This window comes from Peromyscus eremicus, chromosome 5 (assembly GCF_949786415.1).
Source record: "Peromyscus eremicus chromosome 5, PerEre_H2_v1, whole genome shotgun sequence".
In the NCBI taxonomy this organism is placed as follows: Eukaryota; Metazoa; Chordata; class Mammalia; order Rodentia; family Cricetidae; genus Peromyscus; species Peromyscus eremicus.
In genome coordinates, this window is record NC_081420.1 from 134,184,609 (window position 1) to 134,207,155 (window position 22,547).

Sequence of the window (22,547 nt, forward strand, 5' to 3'; positions counted from 1 at the left end):
ACCTAAAAAAAGGAAAAAATAATACTGTTAGTTGGATTTTGTGGCATATACCTGTAATCCAAGCATTCCAGAGCTGGAACAGGAGGATTGAAATTTCAAGGTCTTCTTGGGCTGTGTAGAGATATCAGAAGGGAGGGAGAGATTGAGATTTTTCTATTACCATTCTCTTGTAAATAGCTAGCCCATTTATTGTTCTAGACTTGTCCAGTTTCACAGTAATTTCACATCTATTCTCCTTTTGACTTCACTTTGAGCTATGGGTGGTTCTGCAGCAACCTGTGAGGTAGACCCCAGTACATGGTAGTCCCAAATCCTTTCCAATCCAGTTCTGATTTGTTCCTATCTCATCATTTTCTCTCTTGTAAACAGAGCCTCATCACAGTGTGCCGCTTACTGCCTCTTGAGTACCCGGCATCCTTGGTTCCCTCTGTTTCTTCTTCACTGTCCTTTTGTATCTTTGCCCATTTGGAGGATGATTGCACCTGTAGGCAGACATACACATCACCTCTTCTGTAGTAAATGCTCCCCTTTCCTTTGTCTCGGCAGAGGTCATTATGTTCTTTTTGGTGACTGTGCTAGCTTGATAATGCAACATAAAGCACGTTACCTGAATGATCTTCAATAGGGGCTAACTTTTCTGAGTTTTTCTTTATCTGGGATGTGTTTTTGTCTTCCAGAGGAATTTTATGAAATCTTAACACCAAATTATGATCTGTGAAATATTAATTGTTTAGTGTTAAAGATAGACATATGCAAATGGACACAAGCTTATATGTATAGTCAGTCCTTGACTTTGAGCACAACAATCCTATTTTATTTACCTTTCTATCATAACCACCTAGCCCATGTCCCAATACATACAAAATTAGGTTGAACCATTGTAAAGCAAGTAGGGAAGATATTCTTGTCATCACTTTTCAGATTTGCAATAAGTAATAAAATAATTACTAAGCAATAAAATAATCGTGTGTGTGTGTGTGTGTGTGTGTGTGTGTGTGTGTGTGAGAGAGAGAGAGAGAGAGAGAGAGAGAGAGAGACCGTGTAACTGTGATTGTACGACTATGTGAGTGCGTGTACATGTAGAGGCCAGAGGTTGATGTCGATGTCTTCCTAAATTACTCCCCACTTTTTGAGGCAATGTCTCTCACTGAACCGGAAACTCACTGATTTGGCCAGACTCGTTGGCAGCAAGCCCAGGGATCCTATTTCACCACCTGCCCGGGGCTTACAGATGTGTGCTGTGGCACCTGGGTTTTTACATGGTCCCTGTGTTCAGTCCACAAACACTTTACTAACTGAACTGTCTCCCTAGTTCTTAAGAGACATAATAATTTAACCATTGAGTCCCAGCCCTCTTCCTCTGAATTCACCATTAGAACTTTCAAAGACCCATGGAGGACTTGAATTCAGATGGAGCATATCAAAGGTAGGCTTTATCAGAGTATTGTCTGAGACCTACCTATCACACGCTGCGCTGACTTCTGAAAATGCTTGTTAAAAATATATAATCAAATCTCACAAATGCAATATTGAAGAAAAAAAAAACAGACAAGGAAGCCAGACAAATTAATGGTAATCATAGAAGTACCATAAGTGCTAATTTTACAGAAATAACAATTAGTGCTATGAGCAACTACGCACCACCCATCTGGATAACTTGGACAAATGGAGAAATTCTTATAAATACTCAGCCTACCATGACTGAGTCATGAAGACTCAGAAAAATCTGTGAAAGTTCTTTGTCTTTTAATCACTCAATGAACCAGCCTTTTTTTTCTAAGAATTTATTTGATTTGTAACTCTGTGTGTGTGTGTGTGTGTGTGTGTGTGTGTATGCATGTGTGTGTGTTTATGTGCATATGCCTGCCGTACCCACAGAGGCCCAGAAAGGGGTATCAGATCCCTAGAAGCTGGAGTTAAAGGAGACTGTCGCCTGATATGGGTGATGGGAGCCAAACTTAGTTCTCTGCAGGAACAGTATGTGCTCTTAACTGCTGAGCCATCCCTCTAGTCCCAAAGTTAAATTTGGACCTAAGTCAGTAACTTAGAAAGGCCCAGGGCCATGTGGTTTCACTGGTGAATTCCTTCAAACATTTAAATAAGAATTAACACTGTGGACTGGGGAGAGTGCTCTGCTCTGCTCTGCTCTGCTCTGCTCTGCTCTGCTCTTGTGGAGAATGGAGAATGGATTCACCTGACACACACATTCCCAGCACAGCTGCCTGTGACTCTAATACCAAGGGATCGATCCATAGACACATATACGTACATAGTATATTTTTTGCATAAGTGTTAGCCTCAAAAAGGTTCCAAAAATATTAATTATGGACCTCATAGCCAACCTCCAGACCAAACTTCTGAGGGAAGGATCTGGAGACCTTGGCTGAAGAAGACGTCTCTACCAAGTTGTTCTTAAGCATTGGATTCTGGGAACCTTAAAGGAAGGAGAACATCTGTATTGAATGCCCAAGAATTCCTCAATTCAACCCCTAAGTAAATATCCCTTGGTTAAGAAGTTGTTGATTTGAGTCACTCACCTTCTCCTTTGAGGAAAATTCATGTCCTATTTTGGGTGCTAATAAAAATAAGAACGCAATGCCATAGAAATTTGTAGTTTTATACTTTCTATTTAAAATAGTATTCTAATGTGGGCTATCTAAAGACATGGGAAAATAACTTCATTGAGGCCGGGGAAAATAGGGCTGGTGCTAGGACCCAGCAGAACTCAGCAACTTTGGTTGGAGATGAAACATCACCTCATGGGTGTGGTGCAGTTTTAAGCAGGTACAGCAAAGCCAGTTCTTCCACATGTGCGCTACTCTGAGGCTATTGCAGTTCTCTCCAAACCATCTCCAGGATTTTAGCCGCTTTCACACCTGCTCGCTAACCCGCAGGCATGTTTCTGGCAAAGGCGATCCTGGAAGGGGCAGATCGGGGTCTTGGGGGGGCTCTCGGAGGCCTTCTTGGAGGAGGTACTCAGGGAAGAGGAGGCGGAGGCAACATCGGAGGGATCATTGGAGGAATTGTCAATTTTATCAGCGAGGCTGCTGCTGCTCAGTATACCCCCGAGCCGCCTCCCCCGCAGCAGCGGCATTTTACCACTGTGGAGGCCTCGGAAAGTGAGGAAGTCAGGCGGTTTCGGCAACAGTTTGCACAACTGGCTGGGCCCGACATGGAGGTGGGTGCCAAGGACCTGATGAATATTCTCAACAAAGTCCTTTCCAAGCACAAGGATCTGAAGACCGATGGCTTCAGCCTTGACACCTGCAGGAGCATTGTGTCGGTCATGGACAGTGACACGACAGGGAAGCTGGGCTTTGAGGAGTTTAAGTACCTGTGGAACAACATCAAGAAGTGGCAGTGTGTTTTTAAGCAGTATGACAGCGACCATTCTGGCTCTCTCCGAAGCTCCCAGCTGCGCAGTGCTGTGCAGGCTGCAGGCTTCCAGCTAAATGAGCAGCTTTACCTAATGATTGTCCGTCGGTATGCTGATGAGGATGGCAGTATGGATTTCAACAACTTCATCTGCTGCCTGGTCCGTCTGGATGCCATGTTTCGCGCTTTCAAGTCTCTGGATCGTGATGCGGACGGCCTGATTCAGGTGTCCATCCGAGAATGGCTGCAGCTGACCATGTATTCCTGAAGTGGATAGAGAGAGACAGAGACGCTCCACAGAGGACAGGACTGCAGAAAGCCTTGCTGTGTGAGCCAGAGCTCATATTCCACCCAACAGCTACCATTTCTGGGGCTTGCGGGGGGTGGGGGGGGTTCTTTTATAATGCTGCATATTCCTGATCATCTACACTACAGTGCTTAATTAAAACTAATTTTGGACAAAAAGTGTTGTGAGTGTTCGTATATTGGGTTTTTTTGAGGTGATATGTAGAGACATGTACATGTGATGAGGAGGTACTGTTGACTTATTGGTTATTACTTATTGGTGAATAGATTAACATTGTTTACGATCCTGGACTAAATCAAGAAAGCATCAGGAGGTAGGATTTTTTTTTCCCCTTTGAGAAGCTGAGAAGGAAAGATTAAGGACTGTCCTACGCATAATTTCACATCTGGTCTTTATATTATAAAGAAGTGTACTTTCCAGAGAACTAACTTTATTGTATAGCGATAGGTTCAAAAATGTAAGATTAAGCAATTTTATTCAGGGGTATCATTTTATAAAAGATATCAAGCACCTACCTAAAAGTCTAGAGTCCTTTGGCTGTTTTCTAGTAAGACCAACAGAGCAGCTTTTTGTTAGTGTTTGTAAAGAGTCCAGGGTCTTGAGGAGTAAAAACGTATTCCAGTTGTTCAAAATGTCTTTAGCCATCATAATGAATCAAAATGATCACCCTTATGTTTGCTTCATACAAAATCAGGCGCACCCAGGTGATGGTAGCCAGCTCTTGTCCCGTCTTGCCCTACCTTAGAGCAAGGAAAATTCTTTTGCTTATCTTTGGAAACGACAGGCAGGGAGGAAAAAAAAAAAAGAATAGGAAAAACACATAATTAGCAGTCAGTGAAGTGGAATGTGGAGCAGCGTAGACAGCAAATGTTGCCGACTTTTATTGCGGTGGTTGGAAGTCCTGGCTGCAGTTTAGCCTTGCAGGTGGAGTCCTTTAGCAACGAGTGACTGACTCCTCCTCCAGATGAAGTGAGTCTCTTCTAAACCCTCTTCTTTAAGCTCCTCAGGTCATGCTAATGCTGGGCTGACAGTCCTAAGCGCTTTAGATCATGCCTGTCTCCCCGTGTTTTTCAAATCTGTCTCAGCCAGAACTGCCAAGCAGGTGAGTCAGTGCCACCTCCATTCAAGAAAGGGAAGATAGGAATAGTGAGAACCTGCCACCCTACCGCTGAGTTAACCAGCCTTTCTGGTATATAACTCTTAACCTGGCTTTATTGTTTTGGTACGAGCTGTTTGTTACAACTAAGCCAGCCAAACCCCGGACCCACGCGAGGCTTGGTTGCAAGTCTTTGTTCACCCACGCCCCAGTCTTCAGTGTTTTCCACTCTCTGCTGTGTTTGGTGCATTCTTTCCATCCTGGGCCGCTTTGGAGAGTCCTTCTGAGATCAAAACTAATTTAGAAGAAAGTTGTAACTATGGAAACGGTGTAGCTGGCCCCTTAGGAGGTCTGGAGCTCACGTCAGAAAGCCCCAATGATGTTGGGAGAGGTTGGCATTGAGCCTCTGTGTGCACCATCACCACCATCCATCATGTAGTATTTATGAACTACCACACACATAATTCTGAGCCAAGCACAGAGATCACATCTACTTTCTTAAAGGAACTTGTAATTTAACTTGGTCTGATAGTCTGCTTAGACCAGCTGTGGGTATATAAGCACGAGGCTGCTGCCAGCAACCACATACTCATACCAGCCTCACTATTGTAGAATAAATCCAGGAATACATCAGACACGGGAGCAGGAGAGTAGCCAGGAAAGAGAAAACTGCCGAGATGTCTATCGGGACTCTCAGAATATGTTTCTAATTTGATTTCCACATTGTGGTTGTGGAAAGGACAATGAAGAGCTTGTATTTTTCCCTCCAAATTTCATCATAAATGTTTTATGCAAGTTAAGGCTGTCATCGCTACTAGAAGTGGCATTAAGTATTTCCCTCGTTCCTCCAGCTAAGAGAATACCTATTTCATGATTCTCCTCTAACGTGTGCATGAAAAACATCCAGAAGCCACCTAAGTTTCTCTTCTGTTGTTTTCTACATTCATATAAAATTTATCTAAATTACCCCAGTCACCATTGTAGATACTAGAAGATTTAGTCCAAACTCAAGATTGTCCTAAGTAGGAAAGTCTTAGGCTATTGTATAGGACCAACAGTTCAAACAGGACTGAGTTTCTAAGTTTTCATTCAATATTTATTATTTAAAACTTCATTTTCAAGGTTAGAGAACATATTAGTTTGCAACTTCAAAAAATGTACCGTGTTCCTGGGCATGGAGTCACGTGTCTATGATCATCACACTTGGGACAAAGGCCTGGGGGTCAGGAGTTCAAGTCAAGCCTTGACTATGTAGTTAGTGAGCTTGAGACCAGCTTTGGTTACATAAGACCCTCTCTCAATCTCTATAGCCCCCATGCAAAAATTATCCATTTCTATATGGAAAAGTACTTATAGCCTATGACGAAGGCTTTTGATTCATCCACTCTACTGTCAGTGAATGTCTAACATTAAAGAATACAGTCCAGGCGGTAAACTGAGAATGAGAAAGAGAAGAATATATGATATTGTGCTATCTGCAAATTTACATTTCAAAAAACTGCATATAACTTTGGAAATACCTTTATCTTAATTGTATCCACTAAGTTCTATAACTATAAAAGCACAGAAGGAAATATGTACTGTTTATCTGAAAGCAAGAAACTTCCAGAAAACATCCACAATGTGTATGTCATCTTGAAGGTCACTTGAATATGTTTTAGTTTTAAAGCTTTATCTTCAGAGCAACCCTGTACCTGAATGTGAATTGATCTTGAAGAATGTCAGAATTACCATTTGAAAGTGCTCACATAATGCTAAGTATATTAAAATAGTTTAATTACAGTAAAAATTGATAGTATTCTTATATATGTGGTAGAAATATACTCTCAGTTGGAATACCCACATAATTGGGATACCTTTCCTTGCCTGTTTTGATTACTGAGACAAACAATAATAGTGTTCCTCAGGGTATAATGTGTCATCACAGATGGAGACTTAAGACAGACAAGTAGAATATATTTTATAGCAATGTTTTGAATGTTACTCTGAGAACATTGGTTATCTCTCATTCCCAAAGATGATATCAATTATAACACAACAAAAAGAAAAAGAAAAATCATCCTTGGGAACTAACCCTTGTAAAATGTATTCAAAATTGTATCCTTAAATCTTATAAAATCTTATAGAAGACTCAAAACCTTATAAAATATCTGATTCTAAATGACAAAATACATTAAGTTCTGAAACATCCTCAAAGAACTGATGCCTGAGAATCAGGCCATTTATTCTTCCTGAGATTTTTTTAAAATTTATTTTTATGTGTATGGATGTTCTGCTGTGTGTATGGCTATGCACCACGTGTGTGCAGTACCTGCAGAGGCCAGAAAAGGGCATCAGATTCCCCTTAGACTGGAGTTATGGATGGTTGTTAGCTGCCACATGGGTGCTGGAAATTGAAACTGGTCTCTAGGCCCACTCCTAAGATTTTAAACAGCTAATACAAGGACAAGTCACCTAGGCTTCCCATTGCTCCTAGAAGCCAAGGCAGCAGGTGAAAGGTGCTGGGTGACAGGACTCACTATTAAGTCCTTCCACACTTTTTTCTGACCCTGCTAACCTCCAGGAAAGGGATGAAGTCCACAGCTGGAGCTCACTGAAGCTTGGCCATGCTTCTTTTTGCAGTGACTTTGTGTAACTCCTCAGTGCCAACTCTGGACTATTCCTCTGCTCTGCCTTGGCAAAGGATGTGGAGAAATGACTAGGACCTTCCATTGAAAGGTTTATTTCTTCATTTAAATGTAACTATGAAAAAAATTTAAGACCAGGTGCTATTATTAAGTTTATAATTCTTCCTAGGGAAGTTTTAAGGAAACTACCATAGATTTATAGAACAATTTTTTTTAAATCACAGATCTGATTCAAAAATATGAAAATTAAAAAGAATGTATGTTGTTATATAACTCTTTGTACATTTAAAAATATACTTCATCAAACTGTTAGATGTGAATGATTGATGGTCAAACTACTTAAATTTAATTGCAGTTATAGAAATGGTGAGTTTTATTAACTTGAAATGAAATGCATGTCTTGGTTTCATTAGTGGTTTCTACAGTTTCTTCCAGTTCTAAATTTTATTATACTGATTTAGAAGCCTCAGTAGTATGTTATTAATCCAATAAAGTAATCTCTGCAAGTAATTTCCATATTGATTTTTCCTCCTTTACGTTACTAGAAAGAAAAATTACATAGTCTTTCTCATGTGAGTCAAGGGTCTGCCATTATGTAATCATATCAATAAAAAAACATGTCCATTGAAGAACGCTTAGCCATCATATACTAATGTAAATTTGGGCACTAACACTTTGCCTTGTTTCTTGTGGTAATAGGAAGGGTCTGTTGCATTTTCATTTCTGCAAAAAGAGTTGGGGTGCTTGACCTGTGTCCCACACAGGGTTGATGGTGTAGTGAGGACTGCTCATTCACGACTCCTGTATTGCTCAGGGAAAGTCAACTGCATAGGAAGCTTACCTATGTAGAGCAATTTTGCTATAATTCAGTAAGCTCCTCAGTATCTAAGGCTCATGAAAAACCACTGTGTACAGTATATAAAGAATTAAATTGTGATGGTACAAGAAGCTATTGTGCTCCTTCAGATGCTGTCTTCTTTGATGCTTCCATGGTGGTGACATACAGATGTTCACTGTGGCAGTGACTACCTACCTGGTGTATGTGATTTCAGTCAGACACTTCAAGTAGATGCATCCAGCTGGATATAACTTATACAGCAGTAAAGTTGATTTTTAAAAAATAGTTATCCTCGAGATGGTTTCTAGGCAAATAGAGAACTTGAATGACTTTAGGTTTTGTCTTAGAATAAATCCTAATACTTGGGGGAAATCTTAAAATCTCTGTTTCTGCTTTTCTGGTGGAAACATGAAATTAAATTATTCCTTTTAGTTTCCGCCCTGCAGTAAGATAAAGTAATATGAAGAAAGTGATTTGACTTTTTGAGGTTTGGCTGTTGAGAGGCTGGTGAAAACCTCCCTAGAAAATGTGCTTACAGAGAGCCACCCTCCAGGTCAGGGGCTTTTGTGGACACCCCCTTTCTCAAGTGCACCTGCTGGTTGTGTGAAGGGGACGATCCGTGCATGATGATGCCACGTGTCCTTTGTGAACCTTTTTGAACCTTTGTGAGATGAAGTATTGCCCCGGTCTTGTCCCTGGTGCATGGTTTGTCAGGAGTTTCATCCCTTGAGGATTGTGTTGCCGAAACAATACTCACATCTGGGATTCTCTCATAGTCCTAGTCACCTCCCCCTCCTCCATCTTCCTGTTTCACTCTCCATCTCATTTCCCCCTGTTTCCTCTTGTGTCTGTTCTCTGTCTCTTGTCCCCTGTGTTCTGACCTACCTCCTCTCTTCCTTTTTCTTCTCTATTCAAGACAAGGTTTCATCTTGTAGCCCTGGATGTCCTGGAACTCACTCTGTAGAACACGCTGGCCTCGAACTCAGAGATCCACCTGCCTCTGCCTCCTTAGTGCTGGGATTAAAGGTGGGCACCACCAAGCCTCGTTCTTTTTTTCCTCTTTATCGTAAACTCTCATTCTCTTGGTAGTTAAGTTATGTACCAGCCTGGGTGGGATCACTCATCCTTTGTTCTCTGTTGTCATGACACCCCTCCTGAACTGTATCATGCTCGTTGTGTTTGGTTTTCACTGACGCCAAAGTACAGGCACTTCTGGGACCACAGATCCCCAAGGGGTTGTTGGGTCTGCCACATCAGCTCCAAATTAAGCCAAAAAACTAAAGAATGCAGCTTGATTAATGCCTCAGTTTCTCTTTTTTCTTTCACTGGTGCTGGCCATCTTGGCAGGACCATTTTCACTGTGGACCCAAAGCTTCATTTCCACTAAGGATTAGAATCCTAGTCCCTGTCTCCCTGAAGGGTCCTCATCAAAGCAATTCCAAACTTAGGCACCACAGTGAGTGTCGGTGGGTCGCTTTCCATGGCCTCGGGGGTAAGCATTTATAGTTATTATTGGATGTAGCATGTTCTGCCTCCTGAACTGGCAATGGGTAGCCCTTCCCTTGTTGTCGTTCTCAGTCGGGAAGCTTCTCTCCATAGTGTCCCCGTGCGTGATTCTGCAGCGCTACGCGGCAGGCTTGTGCTTCACCTGGTGTGACTAACGCTAATCCAATAACTGCCTTCCTAACTGATGGCTGTCTTTCCACAGAATAATGATGGCAGTATTGACTTCCGAGAGTATGTGATCGGCCTGGCTGTCTTGTGCAACCCTGCCAACACAGAGGAGATCATCCAGGTGGCATTTAAGGTACTGCCAATCCCACTGACCGCATCTCGGTTGGCCTTGTAAATATGTGTTGACTCTAACTCCATTATTTGAAAAGTCGGTGAATCTGTTCCCTGAGTTTATAGATCTGCTGTGACATGTTCAGCAGGATAATGTGATTAAGTCGATTGCTACTGAGAATAAAGAGAACACAGGCATCCATTTAAACAACAGTGGATGCAGTCTAGGTGTGAGCATCAAGACTGAAGAGCAGGTGATTTGGCAAATTAATGTTATTTCTTTTCAGCCCTCTTTTGAAGTCCTGAAGTAAGATTTATAAATAAATACCACTCCTTGCCCCTCATCCTAATTCATCTAGAAAGTTCTGATCTGCCCTTCCTTTTGCATCTGTTAGATCATTTAAGTGGCGCTTTGGTGCTAGAGTTTATTTTGTGTGGTGATGTCAGGCCAACATCATCATAAATGTCCCCAGTTTCTACCCTACTGATCTTACTGTAATATCCAACATATTTTCAGCGTAGTGCAGGGATCTAAATTAGGAGAAAAAATCTTTCTTATCCCCAGCAAAGCTTGAGGAAACTGTGTATTGTGAAGATCCGGACTGCACTGGCCGCTCACACATGCTATACACTAAAGCGCATGTCCTGAGAGTGGAAACGCTTCATCTGTAGTGTTTCACCGCTGTGTGTCCTGCGTTCTGAGTTCATGGGGCATCTCTCAGCTGAGGCAGTGCCCCTCATCTCCCCACTGGCCTTGCCAGGCAGGCTTCATTGACTTGTACAGCAACAGCCTCAGCTTCTGTGTAGCATGAAAGCCAGTGACCGTCTCTCCCATCTCTTCCTCTTCTCTCTCCCTGGCTTTCTCTGAGACGGAGATCCCACTGTGGTTCCAACCAGCCTTTCCCCTTCTCTTTTATCTAAACACTTCTCTGGCCAAGATTCCTTTTTTGTGTTTTAGAGGCCACAAGGGGTGGTGTTCTATCAATGTTGGAAGCACCCCCAGGGCACCTTCTATTGCAGATTGCTTTAAACTGAGCGAACTGGGTGTGAAGAAACCCGGTGACTGATGCACAGCAGATGGGCGTGATGCAGGGGCCAGACTCTTTTTCCAAAATTCCAAACCTTCAGCTTTTAGACTTACTCATCAAAAAACCTACAGTGACGCAGAGAGCTAACTCACCCCAATCCAGACATCTCTGTTTCTGTTTTGGGGTTGTATGTGTAATTACACGTTTAGCTGAGCAAATAGTCACTCTTGGTTTGCCAATGAAAGACCCAATAGAAAAGTTAGCCCTCAATCACAGTAATTACTGTTTTTAAAGAAACCATGAAAATCTTGACCAGCCTAGACCTTGGTTTGAAGATGGAAGAAAGGAAGACTTACATCTATAATTAGCTCATTTTTCTCTATGGCAAGGCTCATGATTTACATTGGTTTTTATTTACCTATCTCTTTATGTATTTACTTATCTACTTTTTTTTTTTTTCTAAGACAAGATGTCACTCTATAGCCCAGGCTGGCTCAAACTTGAAGTTCTTCTGTCTCAGCCCCTTGAGTGTTAGGGTGACTGGTACAGGCCACCATGCCAGCTCAAACTGGTTATCCAAAGCTGCCTTTTTAGTATGTTTTACGTTTTGGGAATATTCTTACGTGTTCTTTGTTTTCAGTTAGTTATTTGCTTTCATAGAATACAGAATCCTGTCACATCCTTTTCTGTGGTAAGCACATTACAGCTAACTTTCTATCTGTGATTCCCTCTTTACATTGAGCTCTAGGTAGAATAGCAGAGGTGCCACTGAGCCCTGGCCGTTACTGTTTGAAGTCTAACATATATAAGGAACCTGCGGTCTACAATTTATGACAACCTGTCAGTTCTTCTCTTTCCAGTCACCTTCACCCCCAGTTAAAAGCTCAACAGCAGGGAATTGGCCAGAAGCCTGTTTTCCCTTCTTGGGGTAACAAATCCCAACTTTGAGCTATGCATTTTTTTCTCTCACTCAGTGTTAAATATTCACTTACATTTCTTTCCATGATTATCAGACCTCACTAATGCCAATTTTTCCATGTCTTTGATCCAATGTTTGGTCTGAAATAGAGATTTCAAGTACCGGGGCCTTTTAGTCCTGACCTCCAGCATTTGCTAGCTCTGCCATTTACAGGTTGTATGTCCTGGGACAGAACTGCCTACCTTCATTGGGCCTCCGCTGCTGCGTGTCTAAGAGGGCTGCAGTGGCACCTGTTGGCAAAGTATATTGAGAACATTAAGGATTCGTACATGTAAAGGGAACTGGATACCTTTGATCAGTGCCTGTAAAGAAGAAGTTCTAATGAAAAATTCTTAATACCCGGACAGGATTTTGATTATCCATTATCCATCGTTTACTCCTTTTCCGCTGCGTGGCTTTTCACCTCCCTAGGCCACTGCTTTTCTTTCCACCTCTAAGTACAATCACCTTTCATGCCTGGTGTTAGCTGCCCGTCTCCTGCCCTCTCTTCTGGAACTTCTTAGAAATGCCCATGCCAGTTGTTACCGCGAATCACTTGGTTTGTTCCTTGATTCTCATTGCCACCTCCCTTTTGGTTCTCTGAAACTGGAAGTGTCTCATCCCCTAGTTACCAAATCTAGCAAATACTTAGTTCTCCTTGCTCTTCCGCATAGTCCGGTGCCTGTTACCACTGTCAAGTCTCGTTCTGTTAAAACCCCGTTAGCTTCAGAAGACACACAGTCCTCTGCTTCTAAGTCTCAGTTCCTCTTCTGTCCACATGTCTCAATGGGGGACTGTCCCAGGGCTGTGCCTTTACTCTGTACTCCATACCTTCTTTACAGACAAGCTGCAACACCCATGGTTTCAGGTCTTACCCACATTTCTACCTGGAACCTCAATCTCTTGAGCTCATAGCTGATTCTTTCTTTTTTTCCTTCCTTCCTTCCTTCCTTCCTTCCTTCCTTCCTTCCTTCCTTCCTTCCTTCCTTCCTTCCTTCCTTCCTTCCTTCCATTCCTCCTCCCTCCCTCCCTCCCTCCCTCCCATCCTTCCTTCCAGTACCTCTAACTCAGATTTAACTTTTCTAGGTCCAGCTCTAATCTCACTTGGCAGTAGTTCTCATGACGGTTTCTCCTCAGCTACCCAGCCAGAAAACTCCAGTTGTTTGTCTCCTTCCCATCACTACAAACCTTTTCTGCACCCCATCTGTGCTGCTTGTACAGCCTGCCCTTCCTGTCCTGCTTGTCCACCCTAGACTTACTTGGTTTTCTTGCTTGGAAAGGACCCTTGCCCCCATCCTGTCCTACACACTGCGTCAGAGGCCTCCTTCAGAATACATGTGATCACACCACTTCCGCTTGCAAGTATTTGGTGGGGCCATGTGCATCCACCATGATCTGGTTCTGGCTTTTCCATCAGTCTCTGGACTTAAGTCCCAGGGACTCACCTACCATTCCTTTTATCTTCTGGGAACATCTCTTTGCATCATGAGAGCCAACTGTAATGACAGCCTTTGTGGACCTCTCAGAGTAAGATTCATCATGTCCCTCCAGGGCTCCCATGTCTTTTACTATGCACTATTGGCACGGCCTCTATTCTAATTCTGTCTTTTTCCATGACCAAACTACTGTCGGTTTTTAAGTCTTCTAAGAGTAGCAGAGACCATTCTCTCCCTGCCCCCCTCACATGCATATACATTATGTATGTATCCGGAACTATACATGTAACTGTTTCCATTATTAAAGACTTTACTTTCCAGTGCTGTTCAATACAGTAGGCTTCAGGGCCCTACCTCTGTGTGCTGTTTTCCTTGCAGCTCTTTGATGTTGACGAGGATGGCTACATAACAGAGGAGGAGTTTTGCACCATTCTGCAGGCTTCTCTTGGAGTGCCCGACCTTGAAGTTTCTGGTCTCTTCAGGGAAATTGCCCAGGGGGACTCTGTTTCCTACGGTGAGTAAGCAATCCCCAAATCCCCATTCATTTATGAGAAGAGCATCCAGGCTATTAATTGAGAGTCAGATGAGTGTGTTTCCCTTGGCTAACTATTGGTAATAGCAATGATGATGACTGTAATATTGTTATGATGGTGATAGTAATAGCTAATTATTGAAAACTTACACACCAGCTACTCTTTTATGCTTTGTGTATATAAACTTGTTTAATCAGTATCCTGCTTTTTTCACATCTGTGTTTGGCAAAGAACAAAGTAACTTTCTGATGACTGTCCACCTGAAGATGGTCCGAGCCAGGATTCAAAGAGTCTGGCAGTAGAGCCTGGACCATTGACTACACCTCAGTGCCTTTCATATCTGCTGTGAGTGTGACCAGGCTGCCCTGAGTAAGCCAGTCAAGCTAGGCTGTAATTGCAGCAGAGGAGTGTGGACCAAGGCACTGACAGTAGTAGTAGTAGCTGAATCTTTACTGAGATTTCATGTAGTAGTTAATGTAAACGTGGCAGCCTTTGTCTTTGGCATCCTAGAGCAACCCCCATGAGGGAGTGACCATGACAGAAGAAGGCCTGTGGTACTGTGTATAGACACAGAGCCGTGCATTGGCTTCTCCTTCCTCCTGATGGTTCAAGACCCTACATCAAAACAATGGTGTTGAATCACTTTCCCTGTATTTCGCAGTGTAGTCTTTGAGAAATGTACCTTTGTGCAGAGGTCTAGGTGTTGTTTCCTGCTTAGCTTTGATGTGGTCCTGGATGCCAGGCTGACTTATCTTCCCCTAACTTTCCCCTCTGGCTTGAGGGACACGAACTACCTAATTACATTGCTCTGAAGGTGTTCACAGAGGTTCAGCTTATTAATACTCATGGGATGGGGAAATCAGGTCACATACTTCTCTTACTCTGTGTTTAGTTACTGGAATTTTGTCTGCTCCATATTCTCTTTTAGATAATTACATGCAAAGGGCCATGAATCTTTTGAGTTCATTAAAAAGAATCTTCAAAAACTTGTGTTAACTAAATTTTCTTTGGCTATTTGCTTCCATAACACTCTCTATTACTCATAAATATCTATTTTTAAAGCTTTTTTTAAAATTTATGTGTTTATTTTTATGCCTCTGTGAGTTCATGTGCCCCATGTACATGCAGGAGCCCAAGAAGGTCAGAAGAGGGCATCAGATCCCCCGGAACTGGAGTTAGAGAAGGTTGTGAGCCTACGTGTGGGTGTTGGGAATGAACCACTGAACCATCTCTCCAGCCCCAGAATTACCAAGTTTTGACAAAGTGTTTCATTGGAAGATAATAATTTTAATTCCATTAAAATTATTTGTAGATAGCCATACTTTTGTCAGTTTAAATAATCTGTTAGAGAATTATGCTACATTATTTTGGGGTTTTTTTTTTAGATTTATTTATTTTATGTGTAGGAGTTTTTTACTTATATGGATGTTTGTGAACCATATGCATATCTGGTATCCACAGAAGTCAGAACAGGGCATGGATCTCCTGAAACTAGAATAATGGACAATTGTGAGCTGCCGTGTGGAAGCTGGGAATCAAATCCAGGTCCTCTGCAAGGACAAGTGCTCTTGACTGCTGAGACATGTCACCAGTCCCAGGAAATTTTTTTCCTTTAATTACATTTTTTCATATGATTTATTCTGATCATAAGTAATATATTTATTTGAAAAAATTCATACATGTATATATAGATGTTTGGTTTTTTTGATCATATCTACCCGCATGTTCTCTTTCTCTAACACCCTTCAGGCCCTTTTGGTACATGTCCCTTCCAACATTACTTCCCTTTTTTGCAAATAACCCACTGAGTTCAATTAGCACTGCACATATGCACATGGGTATGGGACCATCCACTGGGACATGGGCAATCTGGCAATCTACCAGTGACCAGAGTTTAGTTTTGTTTTGCAGTTCAGGCTTTTTCTTTTCAGAATACATAGAAGCTCTCTCTTCCCCTAGTATTGTACAAGTCCAAATTTAAAAAAAAAATTTTGAGGTATTTAAGTATTTCTTAAAATAAGTGTTGACATGTTTTAGTTTTGTCTATGGTTTTGAACTTTATATAAATGAGCTCTTATAATCTGTGTTCTTTTGTAGCGGCATTTTTCACTTAGCATGTAGTCACAAACTCATCATCATTGCTCACCCACTTCCTTGAGGTCATTATGCTCCATGAATATGCTACAGTTTAATTCATTGCTGCTGCTGATAGACATCTGAGCCATTTTCCTTTTTCCCTATTATGAATGATGTTGCTATGAATATTTTCATATATGTCTCCCAGGTGCAATTCACAATTTCCAAAGGTTGTGTACCTCGGAATAGAATTAGTGAGTCATTAAAATATGTATCTTCACGCCGGGCGGTGGTGGCGCACGCCTTTAATCCCAGCACTCGGGAGGCAGAGCCAGGCGGATCTCTGTGAGTTCAAGGCCAGCCTGGTCTCCAAAGCGAGTTCCAGGAAAGGCGCAAAACTACACAGAGAAACCCTGTCTTGAAAAACCAAAAAAAAAAAAAAAAAAAAAAAAATATGTATCTTCAACTTGACTAAATATTGGAAAAACTCCTACAGAGCGGTTGTACAATTCATCTTCTCATCAGCAGTTTTTTTGAGTTGAGTAACAGGATTCTGCAGTAATTGCATGATTAAGATCTTTTTGTTAAGTTTCATCGTGCCAAATGAAGAAACACCCTAATTGATTGATTTTTTTTTTTTCCTTTCTTCTAGAGGAATTCAAAAGTTTTGCCCTAAAGCACCCGGAATATGCCAAGATCTTTACAACGTACTTAGACCTCCAGACATGCCATGTATTTTCATTGCCAGATGAAGTCCAGACAGCTCGGTCTGTGGCTAGTAATAAAGTCAGTCCTGAGAACCATGAGGAGGGCACCTCAGACAAGAAGGCTGATTAATCTGTGTTCCCGGGGAGGAAAGCTGTGCTTCTGCCTGCCATTGGAAAGGTGTTGATTGACAATATTGTAAATGTACTTACCAAGTAATGATGTTCAAAACAGAAAGCTTTTTTACTAAAATGACATATTTTCTTCCTAAAATACTTTTATTAACTTGCATATATCAAGTAAGTTCCTTTTGTCTTATATTGTGTTTTTACCAGTTGCTTTAACTGGTGATAAGTGCTGTATATTTTTATGAATTTTTCAGTTCAATTTTCATAATAAACTCATTAGTCTTCCTCTGTATGGGCCAGCATTAATCAATGCCATGAGTTTAGCAAGTACAAATGATTTTCAGCCCTTTCACATAATAATAATACTATGTTTTCTCTGTTTACTTCCCTTTCTGAAAATAAGGATAAGGAATCTGAAAAATATGGCAGAATTTTATACCTCTATCTCTGCAGATTTATTTTCCCATTTAAATTTCAGTTCCCTCGGTCAGTCACTGGCTAGGAGAGGGGAGTGCACCCTTAGCTAGATGACATTTTCTAAGGGCACACAATCCCCTTGGCATGCATCTCTATTGCAAGTTTCTTTAAAATGCCTGCTAAGGTCAGCAGATCCTTTGATGCTATCCATAGTGTAGAAGGGACCATGTTTTGAAATGACTGCTGTGGCCACAAGCTGAGTGGGAATTGCCTTATTGAAGGGAACAGTGATTGCCTAATGAGAAAATGAATTGTTTGCTACAGAGTTGAATTTAATTTGAGTTGGATGGTTCTGAAGGTAGCACTTTCCCAATAAATAAATCAGATTTGTTCTATTTATATAATGGTCAAATTAGTATTTTGTACCATCCAATCCAAGAGAGAGTTTTATTGTGTTTAATTTTCCTCTCAAACTTTAGAGTGTGTCAGAAATATCCACATGGAAAACAGACGCTTCCAATGTGTCACCAACAGCCAAGGAATCAAAAAGCTTAGTTTGTCATTGTATGGCCACAAGCTATGCCCGGGCAGAAATCCAGCAGCAACATATCCCCTCTAGGTTAGGTGAAAAATTCTCCAAATGCCATTTTTATTGGGACCCATGTCTGCATGCTCTTAATATTACTTATATTTCAGGTTTCAAAAAAAGAAGCAATTTATTAAAAGAATGTACAAAAATAATTGGTTAATATTCTTCATTCAGTCTTTGAAACCAAATTCTTTGCTCTGGCTAGGTTTCAGAATCTATTAGACAGTCCACCTTAAGTTAGAGTTTTAAAGTCACAGCTTTGAGGCCCCAAAGTCTCCTGAAAGTGTTGGAGACTGTATTTAGTCAAGTGCCATGATTTTAAACTACTTTTACACACAAGCAAGTGTCTCCTAAGTTAATGGCTAAATACATATTTGGATAATTGAGTAACAAAGTTTTATCCTTAAGTGTATGTAATTATTTGCTTTTCATGTGTCTTAAAGCATTTTAAGAGGCATTAGAAGAGTGGAAGCTATTGCTTAAGTAATTAATTACACTAAGTAATGTTTACACTGATAGCTGCCATATGTGGTGAATGTATGTACTCAGGTGAGCACAGAAAGCCCACATGTTAATCTGCTAATCATGGGAGAGTAACATTAGGAGCTAGAGGCTGTAGCTGGAGTTTTCCTGCCTGACCCACAGTCAGGGCAAATCTCTTTCACCTGCCAGTCCCACAGCCTCTCAGACCCGACCAAGTAAACACAGAGACTTATGTTGCTTTCAAACTGTATGGCCGTGGCAGGCTTCTTGCTAACTGTTCTTATAGCTTAAATTAATCCATTTCCTTTAATCTATACCTTGCTACATGGCTCGTGGCTTACCGGCATCTTCACAAGCTGTTTCTCATCGTGGTGGCTGGCAGTGTCTCTCTGACTCAGCCTTCCACTTCCCAGCTTTATTCTCCTCCTTGCCCCGCCTATACTTCCTGCCTAGCCAACGGACAATCAGTGTTTTATTGATTAATTAGCAACACATTTGCCATACATCCCACAGCAAGAGGCTTTCTACGGAGCTCTCAAAAATGATCTCACTGTTTCCTGGTTCGTAGACCTCCACTTCTGTCAGTATGGCATTTCTATTTTATGATTTCGTCAATGAACAAACAAATTTGCAATGTAAAACTTGACGACAACAAAGTTCTGGTTTTATGATGTTTACCTCAAATATACTTTTTTACTTAAAATACAGTTTGAGTTTACATAATTATGGATGTAGTTTATCATTTTTTTTCATTGATGTTATTATGCTCTAGAGAAAAAACTTAAAACTCTACCCAAAGTAGTAGTAGTGGTGATTTTTAGATTTTTTTTTAATGTTATGTGCATGTTTTTGCCTGCATGTGTGTCTGGTCATCATGTGTGTGCAGTACCCATGGCCAAAGAGGATCCCCTGGACCTGGAGTTATGAATGGTTGTTAATCACTGTGTGGGTGCTGGAACAAAACCTGGGTCCTCTAGAAGAGCAACCCCAGTGCTCTTACCCAACTGAGCTAGCTCTCCAGCCCATGTCGTTATTCTTAAGAGGCTTGACTTGACTGGATGAATACTTGGCTGAATACTTGGCCTAATGAGTGGCCCTGGACCTTCCTGCCCTGAAATTTTCTTTTAGAGAAGCTTTGCTCCTCTTAAGATTGAAGATTAGAAATTAAGTTCCACTATAGTCATATATATGAATCTGTAGAGGGAAAATGAGAAATATTATTTCTTAAAACATTTTGTAAACCAAATGCATTTCAATCAAATTAGTTCTCTTGGGAGATTATGATGTACCAAGTTGCTTAGAGACCAAGATGTTTGCATTATAGGTGGTTAACTTTCCTCTTCCAGGTGTGATAATTAGTGGTGATAACTGTAAATGGATATAGATTTAAATTACATTTGCAGCTGGGTGCAGTGATACACACCTTTAATCCCAGCCCTCGGGAGGCAGAGGCAGGTGGATGTCTGAGTTCGAGGCCAGTCTGGTCTACAAAGCAAGTTCCAGGATAGCCAGGGCTACACAGAGAAACCTTGTCTCAAACAAACAAACAAAAAACCCCACATTCATTTATTTGGGAGTGGGGGCATAGGCATGCTGTGACCATCCTGTGTGGAGGTCAGAGGACAACTTATTGGAGTCAGTTCTCTATTTCCAACATGTGAGTTCTGGGAAGTGAACTCAGGTCATCAGACTTGGCAGCAAGTGGCTTTCTTCAGTGAGCCACCTCACCAGCCCACTTCTGGTGGGTGTTTAAAGGAGAATGGCTCCCTTTTGGAAGGTATGTGTTCTCTACTCTGCATGAGGCACAGCAGAAAAGCTTCTTGATTCACAGGCCCAGGAACTCCCATTATATCATTCTAAACACAGGATAGTTAATTGAAGGCAACGTGTTTTTCTCAAATGGAAGGACATGGACTGTATGGAATAGACAAGCTGTCTGCTGTGAAAGTTCTTGGATGTTTGGTCTTTATATAGCAATCATTGAAGAAGATAGTCTACTTGTAGAAAGCCATTTTCTAGGAAAGCAAACATATTTATGATGTGTTAGCCGCCGCCGCCCCCCCCCCTCCGCATACACACACACTTGGATGAACTCTGTTTTTTTGTTGTTCTTGTTTAAATTGTTGTTATGTCTTAGAAGTCAAATCCCTTCCTTCCACGGGTTATGTGTTTGAACATTTGGTCACCGGCTGGTGGTACAGTGTTGAGAGGTGATGCAAATTTTAGGAGGTAAGAGCCTCGATGGAGGAGGTGGATCTCCGGGGAGAGGCCTTGAGGTTTGAGCCTGGTCCAGCTTCTTGTCCTCTCTGCTTCTTAGTCCTAAGTAGCTCGTTTGAACACTCAGTGGAGCATGGGTATTCTGTCACTAGTTCCAGTGAACAAAAACTGGAACTTGGTAAGTGGTAAAGTGTACAATTATGTCAGAATTTGCCTGATTCCAACAGTCAGACTTTTAACCATGAGGTCAAGCACCACACTGCCTGCTTTATAGAATTTACAAATTTAGCATCTGTCACGTGTTTTCCCACTTGTAGGTTCTAGATATTATATTGTGACTTAGTTCTTAAATGGAAAACAGATAGATGCCATTAGAATGGTTCTGGGACTCAGAGAGATGCCTGAACACTTTCTGGACTCCCAGCACTGACATGGAGGCTCTAACCAGGTGTAACCCCAGTTTCAGGGGATCTGAAGCCCTCTTCTGGCCTCTATGAGCACCAGCAACATACATTCAGACAAACACTCATATACATAAAAGAAAAAGAAATTTAAAACAAAGAAAAAAGAATGGTCTGAACAATGAGCCATGACCAAGATGGGGTAAGATAAATGAACTGCCAGCCAGTGAGGGTAACACAGCTATCCTTCGTTATGGTCCTACCTTCCTGTGTGAGTTCTCCAGGTTTCTGTAAATTAGAGGTGAGGGGAGCTTCAGAATGCTACAGAAGCATTTCCCTGTGGACAGTGCTGGAGTATCAGGTCTCCACTTCTCACCCTCTGCTGAGGTGCCACTGCAGTCACAGAAGAGCGTGGAGGAGGAGCTGAGGGTCAAGGAGGTGCTAGGGTCAAGGCCTTCATTCCAGCTGTTGGGGGATGTTGTTTGTGTTGCTCACGCTCGCCCCCTCCTGAGAATTCTCTTGCCTTGCAGGAAGCCTGGCAATCATTTTCAAAGAAGACATCACTTCTCCAGTTAAAGCTTAGCAAAAGCCACAGTTAGAGTGTGGGTAAATGAAAACATTCAGCCCGGGACACGACATCTTTATGGCCTGACTCCTCCCCTCATGCTACATCTCAGCTGCCCTCAGTCTCACCAGTTTCTGATGACAAACCAAATCCCTGGACCTGATGTCTTGCTTTCGTGTGAGCTGGCTAAAGCCAGTTCCAGTCTCGGAGTGGCTCTGCGGCCTTTTTGGATAGACTTCCCCTGATCTTCCCATGGCTTTCTGCTCTTCAGGTTTTAAGAACACCTCCACACAGTGCAGCTCACAGGGTTGTATAGTCATCACCATGATCTAATGCTATCACACTATTATCTTCATTCAGATTTTAAATCAAATGTCCTATCATCTTTGGGAATTGCCTGTTATCAATCAAGCAGAGCTATGGGCACTCTCAAGCCCATCACCATTCTTCTTGTTACACTTACCTGAAATTAGTTACTTATGCACATCTTTGTTGTCTGCCATTTCTAGTACTTAGGTTTCCCTGACACTTGATGTTTGCTGAAGAAATAATGGTAACGTTATCTTTTGTTTATTGTTCCTCACATGGTATAAGAAAAAAATCTTTACAACAAACTTGAAAACCTGGGATTATTGTCTCTAAAGCTCACATAAAAGTTAAGGCTGGAGGTTTACTTCTTGTCGAGAGTTACGTAACTGTGAACACTGGGGTAGGAATCCAAACCCAAGGCTGCCTAGCTGTCCATGAGATGACTTTTGATTAAGCTAATGTAATCCGGACCCATAAAATAACCAAGGAATTACATGTCAGCCCGAAGCTTCCAGAAACATGGAAACTAGATAATCTGAGAAGCCTTAAACCACAAAACCTCTAGAATGCTAAACATCATAAGCATGAACGGAAACACAGAGGAGTGTGCAATGTATGAAGGGCAGTCCTCAATGCCAAACCTCAAAGAGCTACAACCCGGGCTGTCTGAAGGG

At 41.7% G+C, this 22,547-nt stretch overlaps 2 protein-coding genes across 2 annotated transcripts in view; both read left to right on the plus strand.

The window, feature by feature from the left end:
• Lpcat2 (lysophosphatidylcholine acyltransferase 2) overlaps positions 1 to 17,184 on the plus strand; it is a 59,932-nt gene extending 42,748 nt beyond the window's left edge. Inside the window, exons 12-14 of the mRNA XM_059262678.1 lie at positions 9,952 to 10,050; positions 13,829 to 13,964; positions 16,712 to 17,184. Coding sequence (XP_059118661.1) covers positions 9,952 to 10,050; positions 13,829 to 13,964; positions 16,712 to 16,896 — 420 coding nt within the window. The 3' untranslated portion in view covers positions 16,897 to 17,184. The remainder of the gene's footprint in view (positions 1 to 9,951; positions 10,051 to 13,828; positions 13,965 to 16,711) is intronic.
• Capns2 (calpain small subunit 2) lies at positions 2,897 to 3,643 on the plus strand. The gene has a single exon (XM_059262677.1). It carries the CDS (start codon positions 2,897 to 2,899, stop codon positions 3,641 to 3,643), a length of 747 nt encoding a protein of 248 aa, XP_059118660.1.
• Positions 17,185 to 22,547: the final 5,363 nt, after the last annotated feature.